Genomic DNA, 27,946 nt, shown 5'->3' with positions numbered 1-27,946 from the left:
GCAGCACCAGCATGCAAGGACAGCTTGTGGAGTTTCCCTGTTTGCCACAAGCCACAGTTTCCAATCCAGTGTAGTGTGTATGTGGGGGGGGGGGGGACTCCAAGGCTCAGAACGTACCATCTGCAGTACAGAGTCTTGCCGTGGGCTGGATGTTATCCCTGGGCAGGAGTTCCCCATCCTTGGTATACATCATATAAGTAGCATTCTGGTATATCAGTAAGGTGTTGGTATGGCATTATAGATAATACAGAGAAGGAGTAGTGGGTATGCACTTGCAAAGTTTGAATTTTATTAGAAGTCCTATTTGGAAGATCAAGTATGTCAGATGATACATTTTGCTGGAAGACTAGTGAGAAACAGTGCTTGTCATAATTCAGGTCAACTTCATTGTTATTTCTCTCCTCCTCCCCCTGTCATCCACCAAAGTCACTCACTTTAGGCTCCAGCTCTTCAGCCATCGACTTTCATTTCCTCCTGTGTCTTGGTGTGTTACAGCTTCATAGCTCTCTAATTTACACTGTGATATTCCTAGCAAGCCAGACTGCTTAAAAAGTCAGCAAATTGTGATTTTCTTTTTCTCCAGATGCTATGCCCAGTATATTACCTGCTATTATAAATTATTGGGGCTCGACAAACTGCGGCGAGAGCTTCTTGCCAGCTCCACACTGCGCATGCACCAGACCGCATGAATGGGGCACACGGAGTGACCGTGTGAGGCGAGTAGAAACAGCATTTAGTTGAGCCCTGTAAATTATAACATAGCTCCTTATAAGGAAGCACATTTATTTTTAAGGTAAAAGCATTAGAGAGAATGTTTCAAAACAATAAAAGAACCAAAATGTATGCTAAAAACTTAGATCACCAGGATAGATTGGTTTAAATCACCAAAAAAAATCCCATAGATTTAAATCAAGTTACCAAAGCTAAGACTAGCTGTGCTTAGAGTACACTTAATTTTGGAGTAAGTAAGCCCCATTGCACTAGTGGCATTTCTGTTTTTTTGGGACAACAAAGATAAAATGGCATTCCCTTGGAAAAGCTGAGTTATGCTGAAGTAAAATAGGATACAGATTTATAGCATCACCATTATTGTCTGTGGTCAGGATGTTCCCAAAAAAGGGGAATGTATATATAATATAAAAGAAAATGACAGTGGCAGCTGGCAACTCTAGATTTTCCTTACTGCAGCTTTCTGTATTGTATACTTGAGTGATAGATTCTAAACCTAGTTAACTAATTAAACAAACCATAAGGATTAGCTAAGCTAATTCTTTTTCTAGCAACATCCAACACAGCAAACAGCTTGGGAATTTACTTGTCAAATCACACTTACACTAAAAGGCATACAGAAAGTTTTGAAAAATGATACCTTGGGGTTTTAACCCAGAAAAGTTTATGCCCAGATAAATCTATTAGTCTTTAACATGTCAGAGGACTCCTTATTTTTTTGAGTTATTCAGGTTACTAATGAGTTGATCCACTCAGCCAGACCCATAGCTTCATCCACATAATTTTCTCCTAATAAGCAGGTTTCCTTATGATGATTCATTCTTCCAACTACATTATCTTTTTGCATTGCTTACACTTGACACATTTTCTTTTGTTTACACAGGGAACTAATTTCTTCTAAAAATTCCCAGCTAGAGTTTCTCTTAAGCCCAGAAGCCAGGAATGTTTTTCTGTGGCAAAAGTGTGGAGGAATATAGAAAGCTGTGTGTCTCCTTAATAATGTCTTCCCTTGTTCTTTTCAGTCCACTGTTCCTTTCTATACTGCCTCCGTCCTTTTCTATATATTGTCTTTCTGTCTTAAGATAATTTCTTAACTCCTGCCGTGCTCGGTCAAGGTCCATCACCACATAAAAACAATCCTATCCAGCCTGTGTCTCTTTGCACATGTCGCTTTTTCGCCTGCTAAGAAATTGAAAGCCCAGAACATTCAAGAAGCAAGAGCCGGTTGTTAGGCTGGACAGACTAGAGCCATTAATTCATTTTTATGAGACTTAAGTGTAGGTGTAGCATATTTGGGATGAGACTTAATTGTAACTGTTATTTAAAAATGAAAAATGTATTTTATTACTGACTTTTTAAAAACTATATATATATATATATATATATATATATATTTTTTTTTTTAAATCAATTTTTATCAATCCTGGAGATGACTCCAGCTGAAACTCTGGGCTCTGGTAGATGGGTGTCCTTCAAAACTCACAACTGGGTTTTCCTTTGGCTACAAGTTCATAATTGTCTCAGAACTAAGACTGGGCAAGCCATCTTGTTTCTGTGTAGCTCAGGCTATTAACCTCCAGTGACAGGTAATCAGGAGACAATCATCCTCTCCTCAAAGGTATAGCCTCAGAAAGCTGGATTTTTGCATCACTGGAAGTGGGTAATTTGCATTCGCTTTTTCCTAGGGATTCTCTAGGTAATTCTCTTCATCTGTGTTCTAGAAAATCATTCTTGTGTCTCATCGTAGTTCTTTGAACTCCCCCAAGAAGTTATATGCATGGGCTAGGTTTACATGTAGCAGCATTTTTTGAGGATATTGCTTTCTCTGTCACTTGTCTCCACTCTTGGTAGAGCTGCTGTTGCAGAAGAGGGCACCATTACAATAGGGGTTGCAGACTAAGGCATAAAATAAAAAGATGAGCAATGATGGGTATTGAGGGGATGAGATTGACTACAGAAAACAGAGTTATAAAGATTAACTTGGTAAATGTTTGCTACATAATGTGTATTTTCCCTTTTTTAGATGCAGAACCCTGACACGCTGTCAGCAATGTCAAACCCTAGAGCAATGCAAGCTTTGTTACAGATTCAGCAGGGCTTGCAGACACTAGCAACAGAAGCACCTGGGCTTATACCAGGGTAAGAACTGCCCCAACAAACTTGTACACATCTTTATTTATTTTAAATTTGCTTTATCAGTTTTTTGTCTTGCTTCTGTCAATTTAGAAGCTTCTCTGCTTGCACGAATTGTTCTACACATACTCTATCTTCAGTTTACTAAACACCTTGGCTGCGTCTAGACTGGCAAGTTTTTCCACAAAAGCAGCAGCTTTTGCGGAAAAACTTGCCAGCTGTCTACACTGGCCGCTTGAATTTCCGCAAGAACACTGACTTCCTACTGTCTGAAATCAGTGCTTCTTGCAGAAATACTATGCTGCTCCCGTTCAGGCAAAAGTCCTTTTGCGCAAAGCTTTTGCGCAAAAGGGCCAGTGTACACAGCTCAGATTTGTTTTGCGCAAAAAAGCCCCGATTGTGAAAATGGCGATCGGGGCTTATTTGCGGAAAAGCGCGTCTAGATTGGTACGGATGCTTTTCCGCAAAAAGTGCTTTTGCGGAAAAGCGTCTGTGCCAATCTAGACACTCTTTTCCGCTAATGCTTTTAACGGAAAACTTTTCGGTTTAAAGCATTTGCGGAAAATCATGCCAGTCTAGACCTAGCCCTTCATTTTAGGCATTTTTCCCCTTCCATGTATGCTAAAATGCTAATGTTTATAAGGGATCTTACTGTGTTTGGATGCTTTTGTACTTTATTTACACTAAAGTCACGTTCTACATGTCCACTGATATCCACAGAATTCCAATGTGACAGTTGTTGAGGGCAGGAATAACAGAATATGATCAATTTGAATACAGAAGTGAATGTTAGCATTGTTGTTCCTCATCTCTGCAGATTTAATCCTGTTGTAGGAGGATTAGGAAGCACTGGAGGTCCTACAGGGACAACCGTACCTAGCTCCATCCCCAGTGAGAATACAAGTCCAGCCTCAGGACTCACTGAACCTGGTCACCAACAATTTGTTCAGCAAATGTTGCAGGCTCTTGCCAGTGCAAATGCTCAGGTAAGATAGCAGATAGATACATCTTAAAGTTGTAGGATGTAGCTAATTTTTTATTTATCAATGTAGGCTAAAAATGGCAGTAGGAAGGAGTACTAGAGGAGGAGAGGGGGAAACACACATGCTTAATACTGCTGGCCCATGGATGGATGAGAGGATCAGGCTAGAAAACTGTTACTTTCTTAGATATGAGAATAAATACTGGGAGAAAATGAAATTTTAATATTAGTCCTGGTGCCCATTAGCCCTTGAGTTCATATGTAAAGAGAAATGAGTAGAATCGCTGTGGATTTTGGGCCTTTCACTTTTGCCTCTGGCCTGTCATTTTTTTTAAGCTATTTCAATTCTAGGTAGGTTTCATTTGCATTGTCTTGATCTGAAAGACTGAGATAGTGGTAGAAGTTTCCTACAGTGTGCAAAATGTCCTCAGTACAGGAGGCCCCTGACTTGCGACTGCCTGAGTTTCGACCCCCCGCACTTCAAATCATTTTTGTAAGTGCAGAAGGGGCCAAAAAACCCCAACTTACTTCCTCGGCCTGCATTTACGATGGCGCCTATTGTAAATAAGGGTTCGAGTTATGACGACCTCAACCTGCGACACTTCCCCTGGAACCAATCACATCGGAAGTTAAGGGTCTCCTGTAATACAAAGTGATAGAAATGTAGCCGTGTTAGTCTGGTGTAGCTGAAACAAAAAACAGGACTATGTAGCACTTTAAAGACTAGCAAGATGGTTTATTAGATGATGAGCTTTCGTGGGCCAGACCCACTTCCTCAGATCAAATAGTGGAAGAAAATTGTCACAACCATATATACCAAAGGATACAATTAAAAAAATGAACACACATGAAAAGGACAAATCAAATTTCAGAACAGAAGGGGGAGGGGAGGTAAATGTCTGTGAGCTAATGATATTAGAGGTGATAATTGGGGTCTTTATTCAAACTTAGGTGTAAAGTGTCAAATTTAAGCATGACCGATTATCTTACCCATTACAAAGATAGCTTCCCCAATTATCACCTCTAATATCATTAGCTCACAGACATTTACCTCCCCTCCCCCTTCTGTTCTGAAATGTGATTTGTCCTTTTCATGTGTGTTCATTTTTTTAATTGTATCCTTTGGTATATATGGTTGTGACAATTTTCTTCCACTATTTGATCTGAGGAAGTGGATCTGGCCCATGAAAACTCATCACCTAATAAACCATCTTGTTAGTCTTTAAAGTGCTACATAGTCCTGTCTCTTGTTTCTGTAATACAAAGAGCAAATTTAGTCTTCTCAATGCTATACAGTTCTTAATTTGGGTTCTGCCTCTTACTGCAAACTTGAAACAAACTAGGTTTCAGAATTCAAGTTTAGTTGTTTCAGGCACTGGACTAGCCCCTAAGATTTCTGCTAATTCTTGTTTGTACAGTAACATCTTATCTTCAAAATATTTGTCAGCCTAGTTGCTATATCAAGAGTCTATACGGACAAAGGACACTCACTACAAATAACATTGTGCAAATGTTGACACTAAACTAGAAATCAGAGGAAAAAGTTTTTGCTTAATTTGTTAAACTGAGAGTACCAAGTAGCAAATAAAATAGTAGGTAAAAATGTTGGATAAGAGAAATGTTTGTGTGTAAACAATGTAGAGAGTTCAGAACAGCCATACAAACTGTGCTGTAATATTCGAACATGGATTTTATAGCTGGAATCCAAGTGGAATGGCAGCCTTAATGAAGAACAAAAAAAGGGTTTTTTTGCATTTCTATGGCTTGATCACTAATTCTTGTAACAATCTTCACTTGTTTAAAAACCAAGTATTTGAAAAACAGTTTCTCCTTTGTTGCTTACCTACCAAAACTGGAGTTAAAGAATTCTTGGAATGACAACATCTGGAAACAGCAAGAAGTGTAATTTCTTTAGCCTTTTTGTTTACTATAGGTATTTTAAATAATTTTGTCACGTATAATTAAAATGGTTTCAAAGGCGGCTTCTAACCATCAGATGTTTGTACAGTTCTGTACCATCAAAGTTAGTCAGAGTTCTGCTACTGATTGTGTGGGAGCAGGATCAGACCATAAAAGCACAGCTGTTCAGTTCTCCATTTAGATGTTGTGGCTTATGTAAAAGATTTTGCAAACTTCAAATATTTCTTTTTAAAGGCTTTAGAAATTAAAAAAGTGATATGCCAATAACAGGAATGTGCCATCACATTGAGTAACACCATTGCCAACAATACATTTTTTTATCAAAAAATCTCCCAAGTAAGTATACTAGTATCACTGAATTTAACATTTTGTTTCAGTTAGAACACTCCAGGAATGACACTTAAGGAATTATTTTAAGGAAATAATTCTTACTTTCACATGATCTTGCTTTGCTCCCTTACATCACATCAGACATGCAGCATCTCTTCTATTCTTAAACCAGTCACCAAAATATGCTCAGAGAAAGATGCAGTTGTTCATTTATTCCAATTTTGCTATTTGGTTTTGGAGACTGAAAGGAAACTTTAGTTGCAGAACTAATAGGCCAAGGCAAAGTATGGAACAGATTCAACTGTATTTTAATCATCTAGTACAATTTGTTCACTGTATTTGTATTAAGCTTGAAATAAATTGTTCTCTTTTTAGCAGTTGCAAAATCCAGAAGTCAGATTTCAGCAACAACTGGAGCAGCTCAGTGCAATGGGCTTCTTGAATCGTGAAGCAAACTTACAAGCTCTAATAGCAACTGGAGGAGATATCAATGCAGCTATTGAGAGGCTACTGGGCTCCCAGCCATCATAGCAACATTTCTTTAACTTGAAAAATGTAATTTATTTTTGATAACAGCTCTGAAATCTTTAAAATACCTGCTTTATTTCAGTCTGACTCTTGGGATTGTCTTGTTAATAACAAATAACAAGCCAGTCTGATGCATTTTAAGGTGGAGTGCAGTAGTTTTCTTTGAACAGTGGGAATCAATGCTTTTTTCACTCAGTTGTTGCATGCATCAAACACTTCTTTGTTCTGCATTAATTGTGATTTTTTTTAAACAACTATTATCCTTCACAGTTGAATGAACAGGTTTGTCTGGCCTGCAATTGTCCAATTTACTACTTAAACATTAGCTTTGGGTAGTAATTTATGTAGAATACAAACTATTAAAAAAAACAAATTAAAGCTATGATTTGTGGGTATCAAAACTGCTTTTTGTGACTTCAGCATGTATTTTTTGCTAGTAAAATGCTGTAAGATTTATACCAGTTGATTTAATCTATCATCTTTTATTTTATTTGTATAAAATATACACACCATATACACATTGGAAACATCTTGCATCTAGGAACTTACACATTGTAATAGAACAAATATATATAACCAAAAATGCCAGAACAAATAAAACTGACACATTTCCTTGTGCAGAAACATCAGATTTTTGGTAAACATCTCTCAGCAAAAGAGCTTAGGAAAGTTCATTGAAAATATTCCATAATTATTGATCTAATTATCTCTAAATGTACATCTAACTGTACAGAAACCTGCATTGTAATATTGTCTCAGTATTCACAAGGATTGACTGTAAATTATCTTAATCTTTGTGCAGATAGAAAGAGCACTATTGTTATGCTCTGATACTGCTTCTAAGGCTTTTTGGCTTCTCATTGAGATTCTAACATGCATTATGATTTGTAATTGGAAGAATTACTTTCACTGACAGTGTCATGTGATATTCTAATTACTTTTAACCACCATGTAAAAATACTGTATATCTTCTGAGGTTTTATTGGTAGCTATTTCTCTTGTGCACAGGTAATAAATGAATTAAAAATTCTTTGTGAGCAATTAGTCTTGTGTTTTTGCACAATTACTGATTTTTTTAACTAAGTGAAACATCTTGATGTTTGGCATTTGAGTAAGAATTTTGGAGCATCATACAGACTTATTTTTATCGAGATTAACAAACAATGTTTGGATTATAAAAGAGAGAGGAAGGAAAGGAAATCAAAAGTATGAAGACTACCATTAAAGTAGGTAAAATGTTACAGATGATGAAAAAGCACACTTGACTGTTCATTCTGTTTAGAAAACCAGCTCAGTTTTGGACGGTGTGTCTCTTCTGTAGCCTGTTTCAAATTTAAATATTAGTAATTGAAGATTATTCACTTTGTATTACTTATACAGTACTTTTATCTTTGCATTGTATTTTATCAAATGATGTAAACAAATCCCTTCATTGGCTATTCAGTATAAATGTGATTTACCTTAAAAGGTGATGGGATACATAGGTTAAATTTACCTTTTCCTGTAAAGTTCATAGATTCAAAGTTGTTCACCAAACAAGATGAACCAAAATAATTTTGAAATAAACAATTTATTGATGTTTACATTGGTTATAAAATAGACTTTGAATATCTGTTAGAGCAAACCAAAAGAGAATGTGCAGCTCTGACTTGTGCCTTTCCTGAATGGTAAACATTTTAGCTGAACTTTGGCACTAATAAGAGAATTGCTCAATTGCAATTGATGCAATGCTGGGGAAAAAGCTCAATAAAACCTTACTCACAATATCTGCTCAATGTGCAGTGGAAGTAAAAAAAACTGAACAACATTAGGAAAGGGTGGATAATAAAGATTATAAATGCTACTATATAAATAGAAGGTACACCTACACCTTAAATACTGTGTGCTGTTCTGGTTGTCCTATCTCACAGATATATTGGAACTTGAAAAGGAACAGAAAAAAAACAAAGGAATGGGACAGTTCATCTTAGAAATAGACAACTGAGGGGTTTTCTTTCCATTCCCAAAGATTCAGATTAAGGTCTCTCTCAATTTAAATATTTTCCTCTGTGAAAAAGGCATCCCTTCAGGTGAAATTCAGAGTGAATTAGTGAAGGCATAGCAAATTACCTATATTAACCACCCCACCAAGATTTTCAAGTGATCATTGTTTCTGGACTTACCTTGATTAGTGGACTTAAAAAATAGGTGTGTTCAGAGGACTTGACTGGAGAATCAAGAGCTATTAACATCTCATCTATTTTAATACACACTGGCTTGTGCTGTCTTTTTAAAGTATGTCAAATGACAAAGTAGGAGAGGGAAATCTGAATCCTGTTGAAAAGCCTCACTTTCAGTGAAAGTAGTACAGAAGATTAAGTTCAAATTGTATGAACATTACTTGGAGATAACATATATATCGGTTGGTGTCTGGATCATGGTTTGTTTGTAATTTACCAAGGGTGGGGGGAGACCCTTCCTGCTGGCTGTGAGCAGCCTTGGGCAATCTGCTAATCATCCAGGCAGCATCTGAATCTCTCCTGGGCCACTGGACAAGCATACAACTTACAGGAAACACTGCAATACAGTTGTTGAATGGGAAGGGCTGAGGGTTAATTTTGACTATATCATTCACTATATGATCTGATAACTCTTTTCCACACAGTATGTTAGAGACATGCACCCTGAATTTTTACTTTTACTTACTCACAGTTGGTAAAACAAAGCACAACTTCAATACTGCAGTAGTTGGTAAAATAAGCCTTTCACCTATTGCACTGCATGGGGTATGTGTATTGAGAACTAACTTTTTTTAAATTTAGATTTGACTTAGTGGAATCACCACAAGAGGGTGCCATTTACCTGAATTTAGTGTTGACATCAACCAGGGTCTAGATTGGAACAATACCTTCAACTTTGTGTGTGTGTGTGTTGGGTTGCATTTTGGCCCCCATTTAAATGTGATGCACTGAACCATAATCTTACAACTGAAGTCCACTTCTAATTTGTTTCTCTTATAAGAAACAAGGAGGATGTCCAAAATAATCTGAAAAACTTTTTAGTTCAGTATTTTCAAACCATTTGTATACAGGTTTTGGATTAAATAGGTTTGTGTGCATTTTATACAAGAGTAATACAGAAATGGATCAGTCTTTTGCACTCTGACTTATCATTCATTTTTCATGGAAAATATTCACCAGATAGCTATCAGTTTTTTATTTGTCTGGTATAGTGGAGTTTCACTGCTGTCCCCAGTTCTCATTCATAGCACCATATCAAGGAGGCACAGTGGTGGGATTTCTTGGTGTACCACCAGGGCAAGTCTTAATTTCTATTGGAAGAAGCTATAAACACTTTTAAAACTGGTAACCCAGCTAATGGTTTGATTAATTTTTCTTAAGATGCCTTTGAACACAACCATCCTTTCTTCAAAAGAAGTGACTGAGTTGCATTAATCAAGATGGTAAGTTTGGGATAAGAGTACTCATGGGGGTAATACATACATTGCAATATCTCAGAAAGGTTCTTCACAATATTACTTCTCTTGTAGAGCATCTCATAAAAAGTATATCCTGTGATCACTCACAAAGTTAAAACTCAGCAAGATAACAGGTTTCAAGTAATATGTGAAGTCCATATTTTGATACCTATATTGTAGCCCCCAAAATCAAACACTTCTATATTCTTTAAATTCTGTGAATTGTGACTTTATGCAAATATTTCCAATTATGGAATTAATGTGAGACATATTTAAAATATATCTTGTAATGAGGGGGTTTCTTCTGTTTAATAGACTGGCCCCAAATACATTCAATTGAGAGTAATGACTATGTAGCTCTCCTGTGCCCTTTCTCCCACAAGCACATTCATGAGAATAGTTTTGTCCACATCCATGAGTAGTCCTTTGTCTTTGCTAAGAATACTTAAGGCTGTAGTTTTAACTTTAATAAGCATTTTAACACCTATAAAGCATTACAAATTAAAGTAAACATGTTTTTAAGAAGTTACATCTGAATTTTAAATACTCTTAATTGGAAATGCAGCCTTTACTGTGTACATTTTTAAATGACTAGAACAACCTTAATTCATGGGCTCAGTTTGGGAGGGACGCTGAAGATAATATGCTGATTTGCTTGTGTGTATCTGAAATCCAAAGACTGTGTCTGTAGAGAGCAAGGTGCAAGCCACTTACCTGATGGAGGCTTCTCCCCTATTAGAGGACTTTTTCCCCTCACACCTGCTCTGAGTTCTTAAGGCAAAAAGTTATGATTTGGAATTCAGTTTGGTAGGGATGTAATCAACTAATTGACTATCCAATAAGCTTATCCGACAGTCAACACACTAGTTTACTAGTCACTTCCCCCTTGCTGCCTCTATCAGAAAGAGGCAACAAGAGGCAGGAGAAGATGAAGGGGTGCTGGGGGGGGGGAAACTGGTTTAAAAGCCAGTTCCCTCCCACCTCCAGCTCTGGGAGAGGACAGGGACGCAGTGGCCACCTTCCACTTTTGAAATGTACAAGAGTTCCTGCTGGGGCTCTTGTACATTTCTGAGTGGAAGCGCTGCATTAAGTGTGGCTCTAGGGCCCATGCTGCCTTTCAATCTTTGAAATGCACAAGAACCCCTAATGGGGCTTTTGTACATTTCAAAGGCAGAAATGTCCCAACAGCCCAGTGGGCTCTTCCTACATTTCAAAGCGGAAGCACCCTTATCAACTAATCAAATAGTCTACGGAAATTCCATCAACGATTTGATTAGTTGATTAATTTTAACATCCCTAGCCAGAAAAGTTATATTAAACAGCTATCTGCCAGTCAACCTGAAGGGAAAGATCACCCATAAGTTCTAAACTGATGAACCCAGTGGTACATAAAACTTACTTTACTGGCTGAAGCAGTCTCACTCCGATTTCATCAGTGTGTAGATTTTGCATATGAAAGACTAAATCACAGTCAACACAATGCTACTTAGTTTATTTTTCAAGATTTTGATAGAATAACATTTTGCAGTTACATAGCCCTCTCTTTTCCATGGGAGCTCACAGTGTTTGTCAGAATCAATGACGTCTCTCAACTCCCATGTGAGGCAGGCAAGTATTTTCACAGATGAGGACACAGAAGTTATAACTTATCCCAGGTCAGGCCTGGAGTTCATAGTGGCGTTAGGTCCTGAACTCCACAGTCTAAGATCCTGTCCCTCTGAACTGTTAGAGAATTTTGACTCCTCTTAAAAGGATGTCCAGTTTCAAGTGTCCATTCAACATTTAAATGTCAGGTAGTTACAACTGGAGCAACTCCTGTGTTTAGACAGGAAAAAAAGTGAATGCTAAATTTGTTGAGATTTTCATGTTCTGTCTAACCCCCCACTGTGGGATTGTCAGAAGCACATGGTGTTGACCTATCCCGGTTTCTATTAAAGTCAATGGGAGTTTCATCTGTGAGTTAAATAGAAGAAGAGTTAGGCAAACGCCATGCACTTTTGAAAATTGTTTCTTCAAGTTTTAACAGGTCTTAATAAAAGTATCAGTAATAATTGTTCTGGCCCCTTTAAAGTGTGTCAAGACTGTGAAGTTAATGCTGCAAATAGTGCTGATTAACTTGAAAAAACAAAAATGCTGTTCCACAAAGATGACATGGTGAAAAGAATTAATGTGTATCTAATTCAGAAATTGCTCAAGAAAAGCATTACTCTAACTGAAGAGAGTTCTCAATTTCAGACACTATTTCAGAAACAGATTTTTCCAGACTCACAGTGATAAAGTTTTCTGGTGCTGACGGAGGCTCCAATGTCTCAAACTGAGACTGAAGTAGTTCACGTGCCATAAAATGTCCTCTCCGCTTCTCTAGGCGGCTGGCGATGAGTTCCATAGGTCCATCCAAATAGATGAAAAGGACTTTCCCAGTGGCAGAGTCTCCTTGTTCCTCTAGATGATCACTCTGAGAATTCACAGCATCCCTTCCACTTACTAATATGCGTCTATACATTTTCTTCAGAGCTGAACACGCTAGAATCACACTTTGTCCAGCTAATTCTTCTCTATCAAGAGGAGAAATTTTCAATAGCAATAATTTAATATCATGCCTATATTTGGTGTATTCATCATACATTGTCTGTTCTCAATAGATGGTAAGTTGAGCAATCAAACAGCTTCACAAAGAAGAGGTGCAAAGATTTTTTTCCTCATTTTAATGGGACTCTGAAGTCAAATCACTAACACAGGCAAGGGTGTTTGCTTTTTAAAAATGTGGTTTCATACAATGTCCCTTTACCAGCTCCATCTTTTGGAACCTTCATAACGGCCACTATCTTCCCAAATGTGGAAGCATAATTGGATTTCAATGAGAGAGCCATCAGCTGAGAAGGGTGGTTGTTGGACAGCATGAATGAAGCACTCTCCTACCCCCCTTACAAACTGACTCAAGGGCTTGTTTCAATTATGCTGGGGATCGGTGCTGCAGCGATCGATCCACCAGCTGTTGATTTATCACATCTGCTTAGATGCAATTAATCTCTGAGCACTCTTCCATTGACACAGGTACTCTACTATGATGAGAAAAGTAGTCAGCAGAGAGCAGCCTGCACTGACCTTCCGGTGCACAAGACGCCGCGGTAAGTATATCGAGTTCAGCTTTGCAAATTGCATAGCTGAAGTGACTTAGATTAGATTGATGGCATAGTACAGACATGGCCAAAGGGTCTGTCTAGAGCAGTGGTTCTCCCAACTTTTTGGCCCGTAGCCCACCTGGCTCAATACAAACCTTTCTGCGGATCACCAGTTGCTAATGGTAACTCAGTTAATTACATAATTACACCTGAGCCATTTTGCAAGTGCTGCTAAGAAGAATGGTTTAATTTAAACTATTAAACAGATGAAGCGTTTTAACTTTCTCATGTTAGTTTATCAAACTTCATTTTAAATAAAGTATATTAATTTATGTCCAACACAAAATGTTTCAATGTTTTATTAATTGCAGGGATGGGGAAACTTTTTTGGGTCTGGGGCCACTGACCCGCAGAAAAACCAGTTGGGGACCACACAAGTGAGAAGAAAAAACTCCAAAATCCACCAACCTTCACTGATGTGGCCCCCAACTGATACATCTCACCCCTCTGGTGCTCCAGCCCCACAGAACAAGGGGAAGAGACAAGGAGGACCGAGATTCAGGGCTTCCCATAGGCCAGATTTACTCTTCTGGGGTTCCAGGGTTAGTGGATTTTGTGGAACCCCCCAGGCTTTGGAGTTGGAACAAAAATGGAGGGTTCAACGTGTAGAACAGGGCTGCCAGTGAGAGGAATGGGTATGTAGGATCTGGGTGGGAGGTAGGGTGCAGGAGGGGGTAAGGGTGCGAGGTCTGGATGGGAGGTAAGGGGCAGGAGCAGGCTAGAAGTAGGGTGTCTGGCCAGGGAGAAGGGGCAAGAGCAAAGGAAGGGGCAGTGTATGGCCAGGAGGGAGGGTGCTGGAGCGGTCTGGAGAGAGGGTATCTGGGGGGAGGGTACAGGAGTGGGCTGTCCAAACGGGGAGGGTGCAGGAGCGGAGGAAGGTGTAGGAGCAGGCTAGGGGAAGGGTGTCTGGCCGGGGGAAGGGTGCAGAAGCAGGCTGGAGGTTCGGGCTCTCAGCTGGGAGTGGGGGTGGCTGGGCACGAGGGGGTGGGGTAGCACTTACTTGCCTTGGCTCCCCGTGCCGCTCCTAGGCAAGGCCTCCCGTTGCTTCCATCGGCCAGATTCTAGCCAATGTGAGCAATAGAGAGAGCCTCCAGGCAGCTCGCCCATGCGCTGCTGTTCCCCAGCCGGGGAAGGGGGAGTGCACAGTGAGGCTCAAGGCTTTCTCTCCCCACCCCCAGTGGGAAGCTGACGCTGGTGCTCTAAGCTCGTGGTGGTGGAGGGAGAGTGAGGCTGGAGAGCCAGTACAGACTAGGGATGTTAAATATCGATTGACTAGTCGAATAACCTCATGAATTATTATTGATTAGTCAACTATTTTATAGTCCCCGGGGGTGGGCCAGCAGCCAGTGTGCCTGGACTCCACTCTAGAGTAGCCCCCTGCCACTCCATGCTGCTGCCTGTGTATCAGGCAGGAGCTGGTCCTCAAGGGGAGCCAGTTTAAAAACCAGCTCCCCTCATGGATCAGCTGCCTGTAGCCCCATGCTGCTGCCTCTGATAAAGAGGCAGCAGCGCAGAATGGCAGCAGCCCCTATCTAGGAGGGGTCTGAGTTCCCCGACTCGGAATAAGCCAGAACTGAGCCAGGCTGCCCACCCACTCAGCTCCTAGTACACTTTGAATTCAGAGCTGCAATGGGGATAGCTCCCAGATACAGCATGAGCCAGGACTAAGACAGGCTACCTGCCTGCCCGGCTTTAAATACAGAGCCACAGGTGAGGAGGTCCTGGACACATCGCAAGACAGGACTGTGCTGTGCTGCTAGCCAGCCCACTAAAAAATGTACTGCTGGGGAAGGGGAGGGAAATGCGTGTATCAGTTAATCGACTGATGGTTGGTTAATCGACTATACAATTACATCCCTAGTGCAGACTCCCTGCTGTGGGGGAGAAGGCGGCTGAGCTCAAGCCATGGACCACCTGGAGGGCAGCCGTGGACCACTAGCAGTGGTTCACGGATCACACGTTGAGAAACACTGGTCTAGAGTTGTGAACAATACATTCCAGTTTCAATTTTTGAAAACCATAATTATTACTATTAACATTAATGGAAACTCTGCATTTGTGTCCTTATTCTTTTAATAGTTGTTCTGGATGGTTAGGTTTAGTGAGATTAACATAATTACATTTGTGTAACTCTCAAAGATTTAAAACTTCAGGAAACCAGGCAACAATGGTACCTGTTACACTGGAAATCCCATACCCTGCCTTCCAGTTAGTTTTGGCATTAAATACTGCAAGTGAACATATAAGTTTGACTGAGATGTGCAAAAGTTTAGGGGAAAAAAGCTCATATTCTGCAGTCAAACACATTATACAAAGTAATAAGCTAATTAGGGATGTAAAGGACTAGTTGACTAGTCAAATGCTTATCAAATAATTGAATAGTCGCTCCCCCCTCCACCTCTATCAGTTAGAGGCAGCAAGGGGGGGAAGGAAGGGGTACTTAAAAGCAGCAGTGCTGCACAGAGCCCAGAGTTAGCTGCTCTGTGCAGCGCTGCTGCTTTGAATGCTGTGGGGAACCTGGCACCAGGCCCCTTGTGGCATTTCAAAGCAGCAGCGCCGCTTGGAACATGGGATCAGCTCGTGCTGCGCTGCCCCTTTGAAATGCAGGTGGAGCCTGGGATCAGCTGGGGCTCTTGTGCATTTCAAAGCGGAAGTGCCCGCGTGGAGCCCGAAGTCAGTAAGACTTCCCACTGGCCCTGGGCTCCACGTGGCATTCCAACTTTGAATGCACAATGGGGCTCTTGTACATTTCTAAGATGGAACGCGCAAGTGCTTATCGACTAGTTGAGTAGTTGATGGAAATTCCATCGACTACTCGACTAGCAAATTAATCACTACTTAACATCCCTAAAACTAATGTCACTGCCCTCTATTAAGTCATTTTCTATTACTTAAATTCCACAGGTAAACAGACAATTTGGACCATGTTAGTTGCAAGGTGCTTTAAGAGTCATTGAATCTTCATTTAGGTAGGGCTAACCCTTTCAAAGTTCATTGTTTTTGAATTCCATAATACTCCCTGACCTTTCTTGCTTAGTCTAGGGAACTCAACAGCCTCCTGATATTCTGAGAAGCCTCACATAGGTGGAATGTCAAAGCTTCTCTTTCCCATATCCGTTACATCCAGGTACTTAAATGAATCACCAGGATGGAGAATATATTGAATTCAGAATTGACGAACAAAGAAGAGTAAATTACTGCAAAACCCAAATCCAGATTTTGAACACAGCAGAGCTCTTGAGAGTTTGTTTCTGACAATTTTTACTGATAAAGATCATCCACTTGTTGCTGTAATATATGTAAGTGAGGCCTGTCATTGACCGGGCAGTCATTTTGCACACATTACACCTATAGGAAAGTTCAAGAAATTAAATACATGTAATAGAATTTTTAATTAAGGGAACTAAAAAAAGTTTTACATTTGTAGGATTTCAATTTCAAAGATTATGCATTTCCCTGAATAATTACCATACATAGTAAATTTGAATCAAAAACTCATAAAATCAAAAGCTTCCATTACTCTTTCCATAACTAATCTGAATTATTTTGTGATTTGTAACAGTAAAAATTTTCTCTGCACTAAAATGATAGGTGAATAAATGATAGGTGAATAGGCGACTTGTCTTTAATTTTGTTAGCAAATATTTTTTTATGAACTCTAATCAATAATAATAATGACATTTTCCCAATGAAAAACAAAAATAATTATTTAAACCAGTGTTGCTCAAATGGTCTGCGGACCCACTCAGAGACCTACTACTGGGCCACTCTGGTTTGTTTACTTACCAGCTCTGCAGGCATGGACCCTCACGGCTCCCATTAGCTGCAATTTGCTCATTGTGAAACACTGATTTAAACCTTGCACTCAGCATATTCCGGTGTAAAAAGTAATGCATTCAGCTAATTTAAGTGGCAGGATTATTTATGCAAAATCTGGTATCTGTAGGTAATAGCTAAGTATGACTTTATTTTGCACGAACAACCTTTTCAAAATATATAGTAGACTGTCTGTGGGGGATGATTGCCATTGTGAATAAACACATGCAAATTTAAAATGCAGAAATTTAAAGTTCCAGGTTTGACTTTTCTTTCCCCCGTGTCCCATGAAATTATTTTTGCATTATTTTCCCTTTATAAAAAAAACTAACAGATCTAAATATTTGAGATAGGAAGTTCACATCCAGCAGTGTTCAATGGCAATTGGTCAATTAGGGTAAGTGACTAAGGATAAAACTTTCTTAAACATGTGACTTAGGAGACTACATCATATGTTCAAAAGTGACGTAGATACTTAAGAGCCTAAATCTCATCAAAAGTCAAAGGAACACAGGCTCCGACGTCACTTGGAGCAAAATTTTCTAATATGCCTTGAATTCATGCAGCATACCCTCTAGAGCTGTTGTCAAACTTATTACTGAGCTGGATTCTTGAAATGTAAATATGTTCACATAGACAATGGAGAAAGTACTCTGAACTCCAAACAATTCTATCAAGTAGAAGTATTTAGGTCAGGGCTACTCAACTTTGGAAGCCACAATGATACTCATAGCACATGCAGAGGGCCACAACTTAAGCGTGGCTCTATATACATGCAAATATATATGCAAATAGCTTCTTTCACACTGACAGGCATGAATACAAAGCACTTCCCACAATGCCTTGGCACTCCCAGCACCTCCTTTCTGGGGGCTAGAAACGCTGACACCCTGTACCCATTTGTTCTAGCCAGCACGTCCACTTGCGTCTTTCAATGCTCACACTGTCTGGGAGATGCCTACCGATGTGGAGCTTGTTCCCAGTGGAGGCCATGTTCACAGCATCCTACCTGCGAGTTGCATGTTGTGTCCCACGTAAACCCAAACTGCCCCACAGGCCGCAAACAAACGGGCCACGTGCTGCGTGTTGAGTAGCCCTGATTTAGGTGTTTCCTTACTGTTATTATAAGTACTAAAGCATTTCACAGACTAATAAATGCAAAATGGTTTTACTGACTGCAGAATATTTTTACAATATGACATTACTTACTCCCACTAATGCAACTGAACAAACCTTTTGCTTTAGTATTTAGCCAATAAACATTATAGATGCAATCACTCTGAACATCAGAGGTTCTCTTACCTCATTAATATATTATGTAATTTCCAAAGCCATGGAATCCTGTCCTAGAAACAAAACAAGTTAGCTGAAGGGACATATTACGGAGTTTCACTTTAAATTGCCTTACATCTATGTAGCAGTTAACTTGCAATATAAAAATAGGTGAATCTCTTTCAATCTTTCTTTGGCGTGGTAAGGAGGCAAATAGACCAGTCCCCCCAGCACACACACAGTCACATTAGCAAACTGATCAATAGTTGTTTCTACATTCAAGGCTGACATAAAACTTTGCATTTAAATTTACAAAAACAAAAGCATATCTAAATTGCACAAACCCATTACTTGAAAAAAATGAAGGACCAGAGCACAACAGAATAAAACACTAACACAATAAATTAATATGAATTCTTAACATTTTTTTCCATTAACTGAAAACTGAATAAATTAAAAATTCATTCTACGCTATTCTGCTATAGATCCATGCCTTTATACTTGTCAATATGTACATATACTATATTTTACATACAAAAAACCTATGTGCATAGGTTGAAAAGTCGAGCAACTGAAAGTTAAGAAACACCAGAGAGATAGTTTGTGTAAACTGAATGCTTATACTTGTGCCTATGCATTATGATCCCTTCTCTAATGATACGATCAATGATCACATATAGGGATGTGAACAACTAGTTGACTATCCGATAAGCAAATGCTTATCAGACAGTCAACAGGCTAGTTGACTAGTTGCTTCCTCCCGCCTTGCTGCCTTTATCAGAAAGAGGCAGAAAGCGGGGAGGAAGGGGGAGAGGAAGGAGTGCTTCAAAGCTGCAGCACCGTGTGTAGCCTGGGGCCATACCCCAGGCTCCATGTGGCACTGCCACTTTTAAACACCGTGTGCTGGAGTCCCCAGCTGACCCTGGGCTCCACGCAGTGTCGCCACTTTGAAGCACCCTGTTCTCTTCCCCCCCTTGCTGCCTCTTTCTGATGGAGGCAGCAAGAGTGGGGAGCGACTAGTTGCTCACTTCCCTATATGTGATCATATTATTAGAGAAGGGATTATAATGGATAGACGCATGAGTAAGAATTAAGTTTGCACAAAGACCACTCTGGTGTTTCTTAACTGAGACTCCCCAGCTGACCCTAGGCTCCATGTGGCTCTGCCACTTTGAAATGCCGTGGGAAGCAAGTTTAGGGCAAGTTTAGAACTGCTTGTGTCCCGCACTGGCCCTGTGCTACCTGCAACACTTTCGCTTTTGAAGTGTCGCAATAGCCCTGGGGCTGTTGCTACACTTCAAAGGCAGAGGCGCCCTTATCAGCTAATTGCATCGACTATTCGATTAGCCAAATAATCAACATTTTACATCCCTAAGCACATATCTTCTAGAAGACCCCTCCTTTCTTTAGTACATAGTTTATAAATAATGTAATGCTGCACCAAGCAAACAGATTTTCAACTTCTGCCTTCTTCCTTTCTAAACCAGAACTTCTACCACTGCATGGAGGATGGGGAAGGGAAGGATTTTATCTACACTGAAAACTGGAAGTGCTTTGAATCTTTTAATACATGATGGAAAAGGAGAATCAATGGAAATTGTAAATAGTAGTAATGTATGGTTTAGGTTTGATATAGCATATTATGAACCTTCTGAAAAACCAAAACTAGCTCTTGTTTTATTTGACAAGGTAAACATCAAATCTATTCTCTCAATGCTTTTCATATCTAAAATAGATGGAATTGTGATCCCCCCTCCTTTTCCTCTCCTAACAGCATAATATATGTGTAATGTTTTGAATCAGATACATGTACACATAAGGCTCTCAGGAACTATCCCAAAGAGTCTAAAACAAACCTGAATTAAGTTATCACAGATAAGTTAATTATATCCTATTTATGTCTATGACAATCACAAGCAAACTCTCTCATAACTACATTTTCGCAACTCCTTTGCTCACTTAAGGAATGCCCTCTGACTACACTTGGCTCAAAGGAACTTGGCAAATACAATAAAAATGACTGATCTGCTTTCTTAATGTAATCCAGTTTAAGATTTTAGATTCCTGCAGCTTCTACCATGACTGCTCAGTATTAAATGAATGCTCAGGTGTCACCTTTCCATCCAATACATGTTGGACAAGTTTAATAAATGAGAGCGTGGGAACAAAGAAGGAGCTAGTTCGTCCATTGCAAAACACTTTCCTGCCAGTGTGCTTTCAATAGGCCTCTCCACAATTTCTTGGTATACTGCAGGACAATTACAAACCACCTGCATGGCACTGTAAATCAGTGCAGTATGTTGTAGTAATCTGTCTAGTGAATTTATAGACCTGTATATAGGCCTTTCAGCTGGAAAACTCCAAAAGAAAACTCAATTTTTTTAAAAAGGTGTCTAGAAACAATTTTTAGTCCCCATGCTTCCTTTCAAGAACATCACAATTCTGCCTTGTGCAAAAATAATGGCAACAGTTTTTGGCTGTTCCTTGGAAATAGCCATGAAGAGATCTGCCTGCAGCAGTTTCAAAAGAGGTATAAATTTCCTTGAAGAGCTGAGCCGAGTTGTAATTTCCTAAACTCCCACTCTTATCTGTTTCATACGTACTAATCCTCATACCAAAGATCTTATATTTGATTTTTCTGCTGCTGAAATGTTTTGTGTCTTGGCTTGTCTTTGTTCAACCGTGTAATAAGACACACCAGAACACAAATAAGCACACCTTTAGTTATGGAGTGAGGTGAAACCATTAAGATAAGAGTACGTGATGTATATAAATGTACATTCTAGAAAGCTGTTCAGTGCACTGTCAAAAGGAGAGAGTTTGTAGTGCCAATAATGGACTATTATGAAGTAGTTTCATTGTTTTATTATCCAAGTAGCTTATTTCCAAGATTCTATCATCATGAAAACAACAGTATTGTTATTTGCTTATCCCTTGACCCCTATGTAATACAAAATAAATTGGAAAAGAAATACATTCAGAGTTATTGGTATATTTAAATAATATATATACAAAGTGAATTATTATCATGTAATACTTGTGATGACACAGTTAAGTTCATTATATGATCACAGTACTATACTAGGGATTTCTGTGTATTACTTAGTGGATTTGAGTTTTAAAATATGGTAAGGTGTGTGTAAAGTAAGGTACATGGTAGAATGCCAATAATATTAGATGTTGAAACTGCAGTCAAATTAAGCTAATTAAGTATTATCAAATTAAGCTTGATGATCTATTTGTGGTATATGGACAGATTAGAGCAAGGAAACACAGTTTTAAGGAGGAAGATGTGTAATAAGAGTTTATAAAGCAGTTGTTTTAGCAGATGGTGGATAATGGACTTCCAACTCACAAGAGAGCCAAAGTGGGTGAGGTAATATTTTTTTATTGAACCAACTTCTGTCCTCTGTATCAGAGGCAGCAGCATGGGAGGAAGGGGAGGCAGGAATTAGTGCTCACAGGGGGGCTGGCTTGTAAGCTGGCTCCCCATGAACACCAGCTCCCGGGGAGCTGCTTCACTCCCATGCCCCATGCTGTTGTCTCTCATATAGAGGTGGCAGCACAGCCTCCCGCGACATGTAAACGTGTAACTGCTGAATTTTTCAACGATTACGCATTTACCTAAATAAACATATTTTAACATCCCTACTCCCTCACCCCCTTGTCTCTCCAATATCCTGGGACTGACCCAGCTATACCTACACAACTTCCAATTGAGAAGTCTATTAGTATTAGGGAAGGAATGTAGGAAAAACCATTTGACTTCATAGGCTATACACTATGGCCTGGATCCACAAAGTGAAATAAGCATTGCACTGCTGACTATTGTGGTGACTAGAAAATCACAGGAATAAACTGCAATCCACAAAGCCTGAATCAGGCACCTAGATTCCCAGTGGGGAGAGAGAAGTGCTTTTACAATGTGATCCACAAAAGCCAGCATACTAGATGGGGAGCTACCTCAGTGAACCAATCAGACCAGTGTATGCTAAGCCTCACCCCACCTGAGACTGATAAGGATGGCCCTGAATGTCCCCTCCCACCTTGAATGCAACAAGTTACAGTGCTGTGAAGCACCAGAGTAAACCAGGCTACAGAGCTGGGAACCAGCACTCCCAGCACAGTTAGTTACTCCCCTTGTGGAGGTGGTTTACCCAGGACACTGGGAGAGTGCACTGTAGACAAAGCCTTATGTCATCTAAATCTGGAGTTTACTACTCTTTCATGGCCTACAAGCTGATCCATATCGACAGATTTTTAATGAACTCTGTAGAAATCTTCACAGATGCTGGTATCCATACACATGGCTCAACTTGCAGAATGAAGCTCAAAAGTCTGTGTATGCATAGTTTATGAGTGTGAGTAAGTAACTAATACTTTGTTTGCGTGTGTAGGCAGGGTGAATTTTTGCTGATACTGCTTTTCCCTCAGATACCTCCCACTGGGTTGTGTGTCTTGTTTGCATGGATGAGTATTTATCTTTCCCTGTGACAAACGCTATAAAATTCCAAAGGGCAAAAAAGCAGGGGGGGAGGGGGAATGACCCAAACCAATTAAACTACCACCAACACTGAGCTTTTTAAACTGGAGTTAACTCAGGTTGTAAATGTTTATCATGTAGGACAGGAATGGGGGAAATATTTAGGAACACTACCTTTCCCAGAAAATACAAATGTCTTTACATAGCAAAATCAGCCAGGTAATCTTAATTCTGCATTAACTACTGCCAGCCTTCCAGCTGGTACACCTTACACCCTCATGGGAAAGATGTGGCTATATTGATAAAGGAGGCTTTGATACGGAATCTAGGAGTTCAACAAACTGGCTATATTCATCTTAAACTCCCTTTAACTAGCTCAACTATGGAGCAACCACCAGCCCTTTGCTTTGCTTATGATGAATTATTGACCTTCTTGTCTCCTCTCACATGTTTCCAGGCCTCCTTTCACATTGCTTTTTTGCCTGGAGTGCCTGCCTCCAAATTATTATCCAAGCCATGTCTTCTGTCCTGTTCAAGTCTCTCCTACAAGCTCCTGCCATCTCATCTGAGAGGGAAAGGATAATGTAAAGGTAGACTGAATTAAATACTGTGATGGGAGAAACATTTCTCTCACCCTGAACCAACAACAGCCATTAAGAAATGTGCCTCCCCTTATTCAGTAATTGAGCTTATTGTCACTCTTGTTTTTCCTCTTCCTTGCTCCTTTTTTGTCTGATTATGACCCTCATTTGTCATGTCAAATACCACTGTTCTCATATTCCAGTCATCTGAAGAAGTGAGTTGTGTCCACAAAAGCTCATGATACCATCTACATGTTTTGTTAATCTTTAAAGTGCTACTAGGCTATTGGTTGTTTTTTAAATACCATTTATGTACACTTTTATGATCAAACACCAATTATGCACACACTTATGATTTTGTGGCCTTTAAATGAAGCAGGTCCCAGTCCCAGTGCTCCCCATCTACTGGAGCAGCAACAGAGCTATAAAGAGTTGGGCTTTCAATAAGGAAGGGGGATCAGCACAGTAGGAGGAAGAGAGAGGAATTTGTCTTCCCTTCTTCCCTAGTGAAGCAGTGCAAATGGGATGAGGCAAGCCTTCAAGGAGAAAGCCCAGGAGGGTGTGGTGGTCAGCATAAAAGGTAAGGACGAAATCAGCAGTAGGCCCTGAAGCAGGAGGGACTGACACATCTTGTGTTTTTCCCCCCTACATTTTGGAAATAAAACTGCCTAAAAAAAGGTAAACAACTTTTTTACCATTAGGATTACATACAGTATAGCTACCTGGTCATTTAGTGGTATTCCTTGTGCCATTTTCTGTATGTTCTCTGTAGGATGATAGTCATCAGCATCATAGAATTTCCATCCCAGCTAAGAAAAAAATTATGTATAATTTAGCATAAACAAATTAGCTCAAAGTAACTCACTAGTTTATCAAGAACACTTTGGCAAGTACAGTTGTGGAAGACCTGTAAGACTTCTGCAACGCAGTATGAATCTCACTCTCTATATAATGATAATTCCCAGAAATACAAGGTATAATCAAAAGGAAGAAAATAGCAAGTCAATATACCATGTATGCTTGTAAGTCAAATTCACACATGCATTATATGACTATATTCATCCATGCCAGACTCTGCCAAGACAGATTAAACTATTCACAAATGAGTAATATTTACATACTACGGGGCTGTGCCCCATGCTTGCTACACTCACCAATCCCCCCTTTCTCTGGCCACTTTTACGGCCAGAGAACCTGATGATGCCATTCTGTCGCGTGGCAGGAAAAACTTTTTTATATATATAGAGAGAAATGATAAATTTATAATTTAACTAACAATGACTTGCTAAAAGTGAAGAAAATTCTATGTAAATTTACAATAAACCGAAATAGTTAGAAAGTACCTTAGTTGCCAGATGTGACCCAACAGTGGATCTGTAAGAGAACACAGTGAAAGCCTTATGTCATCACTGTAACTTCCTCTTTTATATAAAGTGTTGTTTTGTCTTTCTGCTTTGGGATGGAACTGGTCATAGGAATGTAGTAACTGCCATAATACCTCAAACAAATGGTTTGTCTAGTCCCTCATCCTGTCTTTAGCTCTATCAAGAATCAAATGTTTCAGATCAAAGTATATGTCTCCTCTTTCCCCAGTAATCCTGATGTTTTCAAATCATAAGTGATCACATATAATAATCTCAGAAAAGACTGGATGTTCACATGCACTCCGTTACCACTTCAACATATAAAAATAAGTATAATCTGCAAAAGGGATAAATCCTTAAATATATGTAGTGAACCCAGAAATCCTTTCAGGACTGTAAATTGAAGAGGCGAAATTTTTTTCTTCCTCTTCCCCAAAATGTATGGTTGGCAGCTGCACCCATGGGGGAAAAAAACTTTGAACTAAAAAATTCCCCTCCTCCCCCCCCAAAAAAAACAATAAAACCATGGTCACTGTGTGAGGAACAGAAAGGAAATGGGAGGAGAAATTCAAATGTAATTAGTATTAATTGATAAGATTCTGGCCTGGAAACATTTAAAAGGATAAAGCTATGCAAACATGGCATCTAACATTGTCTGGGTTCTGGATTTTCAAATACTTTATCAAACTGAAAATAATCTTTAGTGAATAAATTAGCCTGGCCTTAGTTACATCTGAATTTTAATGAAGGTATAGTAAATAAGCAAGCAATAACAACATATAGTTAAGCATTCTGGGGATGGCAACCAAACTGATGAGTGCAACTCATCACGCAAACACAGCTAGTTTTAAAATTGATTTTTTTCAAGAACTGTATGTGTAGTGAATATATACCTCTAAGATGGGGGGACAATATTAAAAGAACAGGAGGCAAAAATAAGTACACGGGGGAGCTGTAGGGGCAGAAAGAGTTTTCTTTTGGAGTTATTTTACAAATTGTGAGGAATGAAATTAGGTTGGGGGGCGGGGGGATAAACTAGCAGGGCCAGCAAAGTTTCCTGAATCATTCTGTCATTGTAAGATCAATAGATAAGGTGCACAGTGGCAACATATTCAGCAGCTTTTCTGTTTATTATTTTTATTGCCACAGCATGTAGAAGCCCCAATCATGAACCAGACCCCATTGTACTAGAGTACTGCAGAAACCGAACAAATGACATCATCCAGAAACAAGAAAATACCCTCTATTTAGTACAATACTTGATTTTGGTCATTGCAGTGGGTGCAAACATGCCTGCCAGTGTCCCCTTGGGGCTGAAAAGTGCTATTGATGGCATCAGTCATGTACCAGACCTAGCACAAAATAGAACACTTATCTATTTTGTGGAGTACCAATTCTTTGTCTTTCTTAACTAAGAAAAATAATGAAGTTTAGGTAGGGCTTACACAAAATAAGCTAGGTAGGTCTGAAATAAACTTGACTTTTCCTAGTATAGATCCAACATAACATCTTTTAGCTCAATTTTAGCTGGTCATGTTGTAGCCTAAGCTAATAATAATTTTTCTTTACATTCAGAATATAATAATATGACATGTTTTGCTCTTTAGGGCACAAGCTTTAGTTTGTACAGCATCTAGCACATTGTGGGCACTACTGGAAATGTTATCTGAAACATTTAAATTTAAAACAACACAGCTATAATCATTCAAGTTATTACAAAATTTGAAAATAATTTGACTCATTATTGCAAGTTCTTAAAAGTTATTCTAAATTAAGATTTTAGAAACTACAGGGCTCCTGGTAAAACTTTGAAAGTTGTAGTCACACTTATTTTATATGAAAAGCCGATAATTGTTGGTTTTGGTTACATCATTTTGATGGTGACTTCCAGCCGTGTTTCACCCACGAGTAGACTTTTATCAACAAAAGCTGCAGCATGTAAAGACGTGATTATTTTTTTATTGAGATCATGCACTAAGGGCCTCATTCTAAATGACTGGGTGATTGTATCCATGACAGAATTGGATTATGGATGAGCTAAATGCTAACCATGTTGTGAAATACATGCATCCATATTAAATATGAGAAATAAATCAAGAATATATAATTAGAAGTAGTAGGATGAAACCCAGTATTAAGAAATTTATCATGGGAACTGGGAAACACTGATGTGTAGCGAAACAGCTGGAAACAGAGACAACTTTAGCCTTAACTCCTCACTTGTTATTCCTGAGTTAGGTTTCTTTTGTTTACATAGCTATAAAACAAAAAAAAACTGGATAGTGTTCAAAGTACAGAAATAAAAATAAAGCCACTCTTCCATCAGTGACAACTCTTCCCTAATTTCAACAAAATCTACTAATAGTGTATGCATAGTGTCCCACAACCTAAAACAGGACCAATGTGAAAATGACCCAATGCTAGTCTGGTTTGAAGGCTCAATGGAGTAATACTAGGAAGTGTTATCTTTTGACAGTAGCTGGGTACCGAAGGCTCTTCAGTGTGCCAGGAGGGGGGGTTCCTCCTCTGAAGATTAATTAAAACCCACCAACCACTGAAAAGTCTCCTTGCAGGAGATGCGCCACATCCCAGGCAGTTACTGTGAAACACGGAGCAGCCTTTGGCTTAAGTTTTCCGCTGCTGTCCCAAAGCCCCTGCACCAGGAGAGGTTTCAGAAGTTTCCTTTCCAGACGGGCGGAAATGTCCTTCTCCCTTTGAGAGACGTGGTGCAAAGGAGCCCGTCTCCCGGCCCCCGACACACTTCAGCCTGGAGAGGCGGCATGGGCCGAGGCCCAGTAGAGCTGTTTCCCCCGCAGCCCTCGCTCCTGGTCCCGCAGACCCTGCACCTGGAGCCGCGCCCTCCGCGTGAGGGAGAGCCGAGCCCGCCCCCCGTCCGGCCGGGAGGGACACGGAAGGAGCCGGGCGAGTGGCTGCCACGACAAAGGGCTTGTCCGCGCGCCCGCCCGCCCCGGGGAAAGCACCTACTTCCCCGAGCCGCTCACGCCCATCACCGCCAGCAGCACCATGGCGAGCCCCGCCGCGCGCCTGCTCCTCCGCTGCGCCCGGCCGCAGCCCTCCCGCCTCCTCCCCGTTCCCGGCCCCTCCTCCCGGCGCCGCCTCCGAAAAGGCACCGCGGCCCCTTTCATGCCCAGGGAGGCGGGTGCTGCTG

At 39.9% G+C, this 27,946-nt stretch overlaps 2 protein-coding genes across 7 annotated transcripts in view; one reads left to right on the top strand and one right to left on the bottom strand.

Annotated features, from left to right (window-relative positions):
* The window catches only part of UBQLN1 (ubiquilin 1), a 44,798-nt gene extending 37,146 nt beyond the window's left edge, over window positions 1-7,652 (top strand). The window contains exons 9-11 of one of the 2 annotated variants that reach the window (XM_075931763.2): window positions 2,753-2,868; window positions 3,680-3,848; window positions 6,473-7,652. In XM_075931763.2, coding sequence (XP_075787878.2) covers window positions 2,753-2,868; window positions 3,680-3,848; window positions 6,473-6,625 — 438 coding nt within the window. In that variant the 3' untranslated portion in view covers window positions 6,626-7,652. Of the gene's footprint in view, window positions 1-2,752; window positions 2,869-3,679; window positions 3,849-6,469 lie in introns of both variants that reach the window. The other variant, XM_075931762.2, reaches the window with a different exon arrangement.
* IDNK (IDNK gluconokinase) lies at window positions 94-27,946 on the bottom strand. Of its 5 annotated transcripts, none has more exons than XM_089779248.1 (5): window positions 27,763-27,941; window positions 24,757-24,787; window positions 24,136-24,222; window positions 18,380-18,423; window positions 94-744 (listed from the first exon to the last, which is right to left on the bottom strand). In XM_089779248.1, exons 1-5 carry the CDS (start codon window positions 27,921-27,923, stop codon window positions 618-620), a joined length of 450 nt encoding a protein of 149 aa, XP_089635374.1. In that variant the 5' UTR covers window positions 27,924-27,941; the 3' UTR covers window positions 94-617. The 5 variants fall into 5 exon arrangements, with proteins under 5 accessions (XP_089635374.1, XP_006135922.1, XP_025033626.1 ...); XM_006135860.4 differs by lacking the exon at window positions 94-744 and adding an exon at window positions 11,556-12,634 and having other exon boundaries at window positions 27,763-27,888; XM_025177841.3 differs by lacking the exons at window positions 94-744; window positions 27,763-27,941 and adding exons at window positions 11,556-12,634; window positions 27,326-27,562.

This window comes from Pelodiscus sinensis, chromosome 6, assembly GCF_052426305.1.
Source record: "Pelodiscus sinensis isolate ZL-2025 chromosome 6, ASM5242630v1, whole genome shotgun sequence".
Taxonomy (NCBI): Eukaryota; Metazoa; Chordata; order Testudines; family Trionychidae; genus Pelodiscus; species Pelodiscus sinensis.
This window is presented reverse-complemented; position numbering and strand designations above follow the sequence as displayed.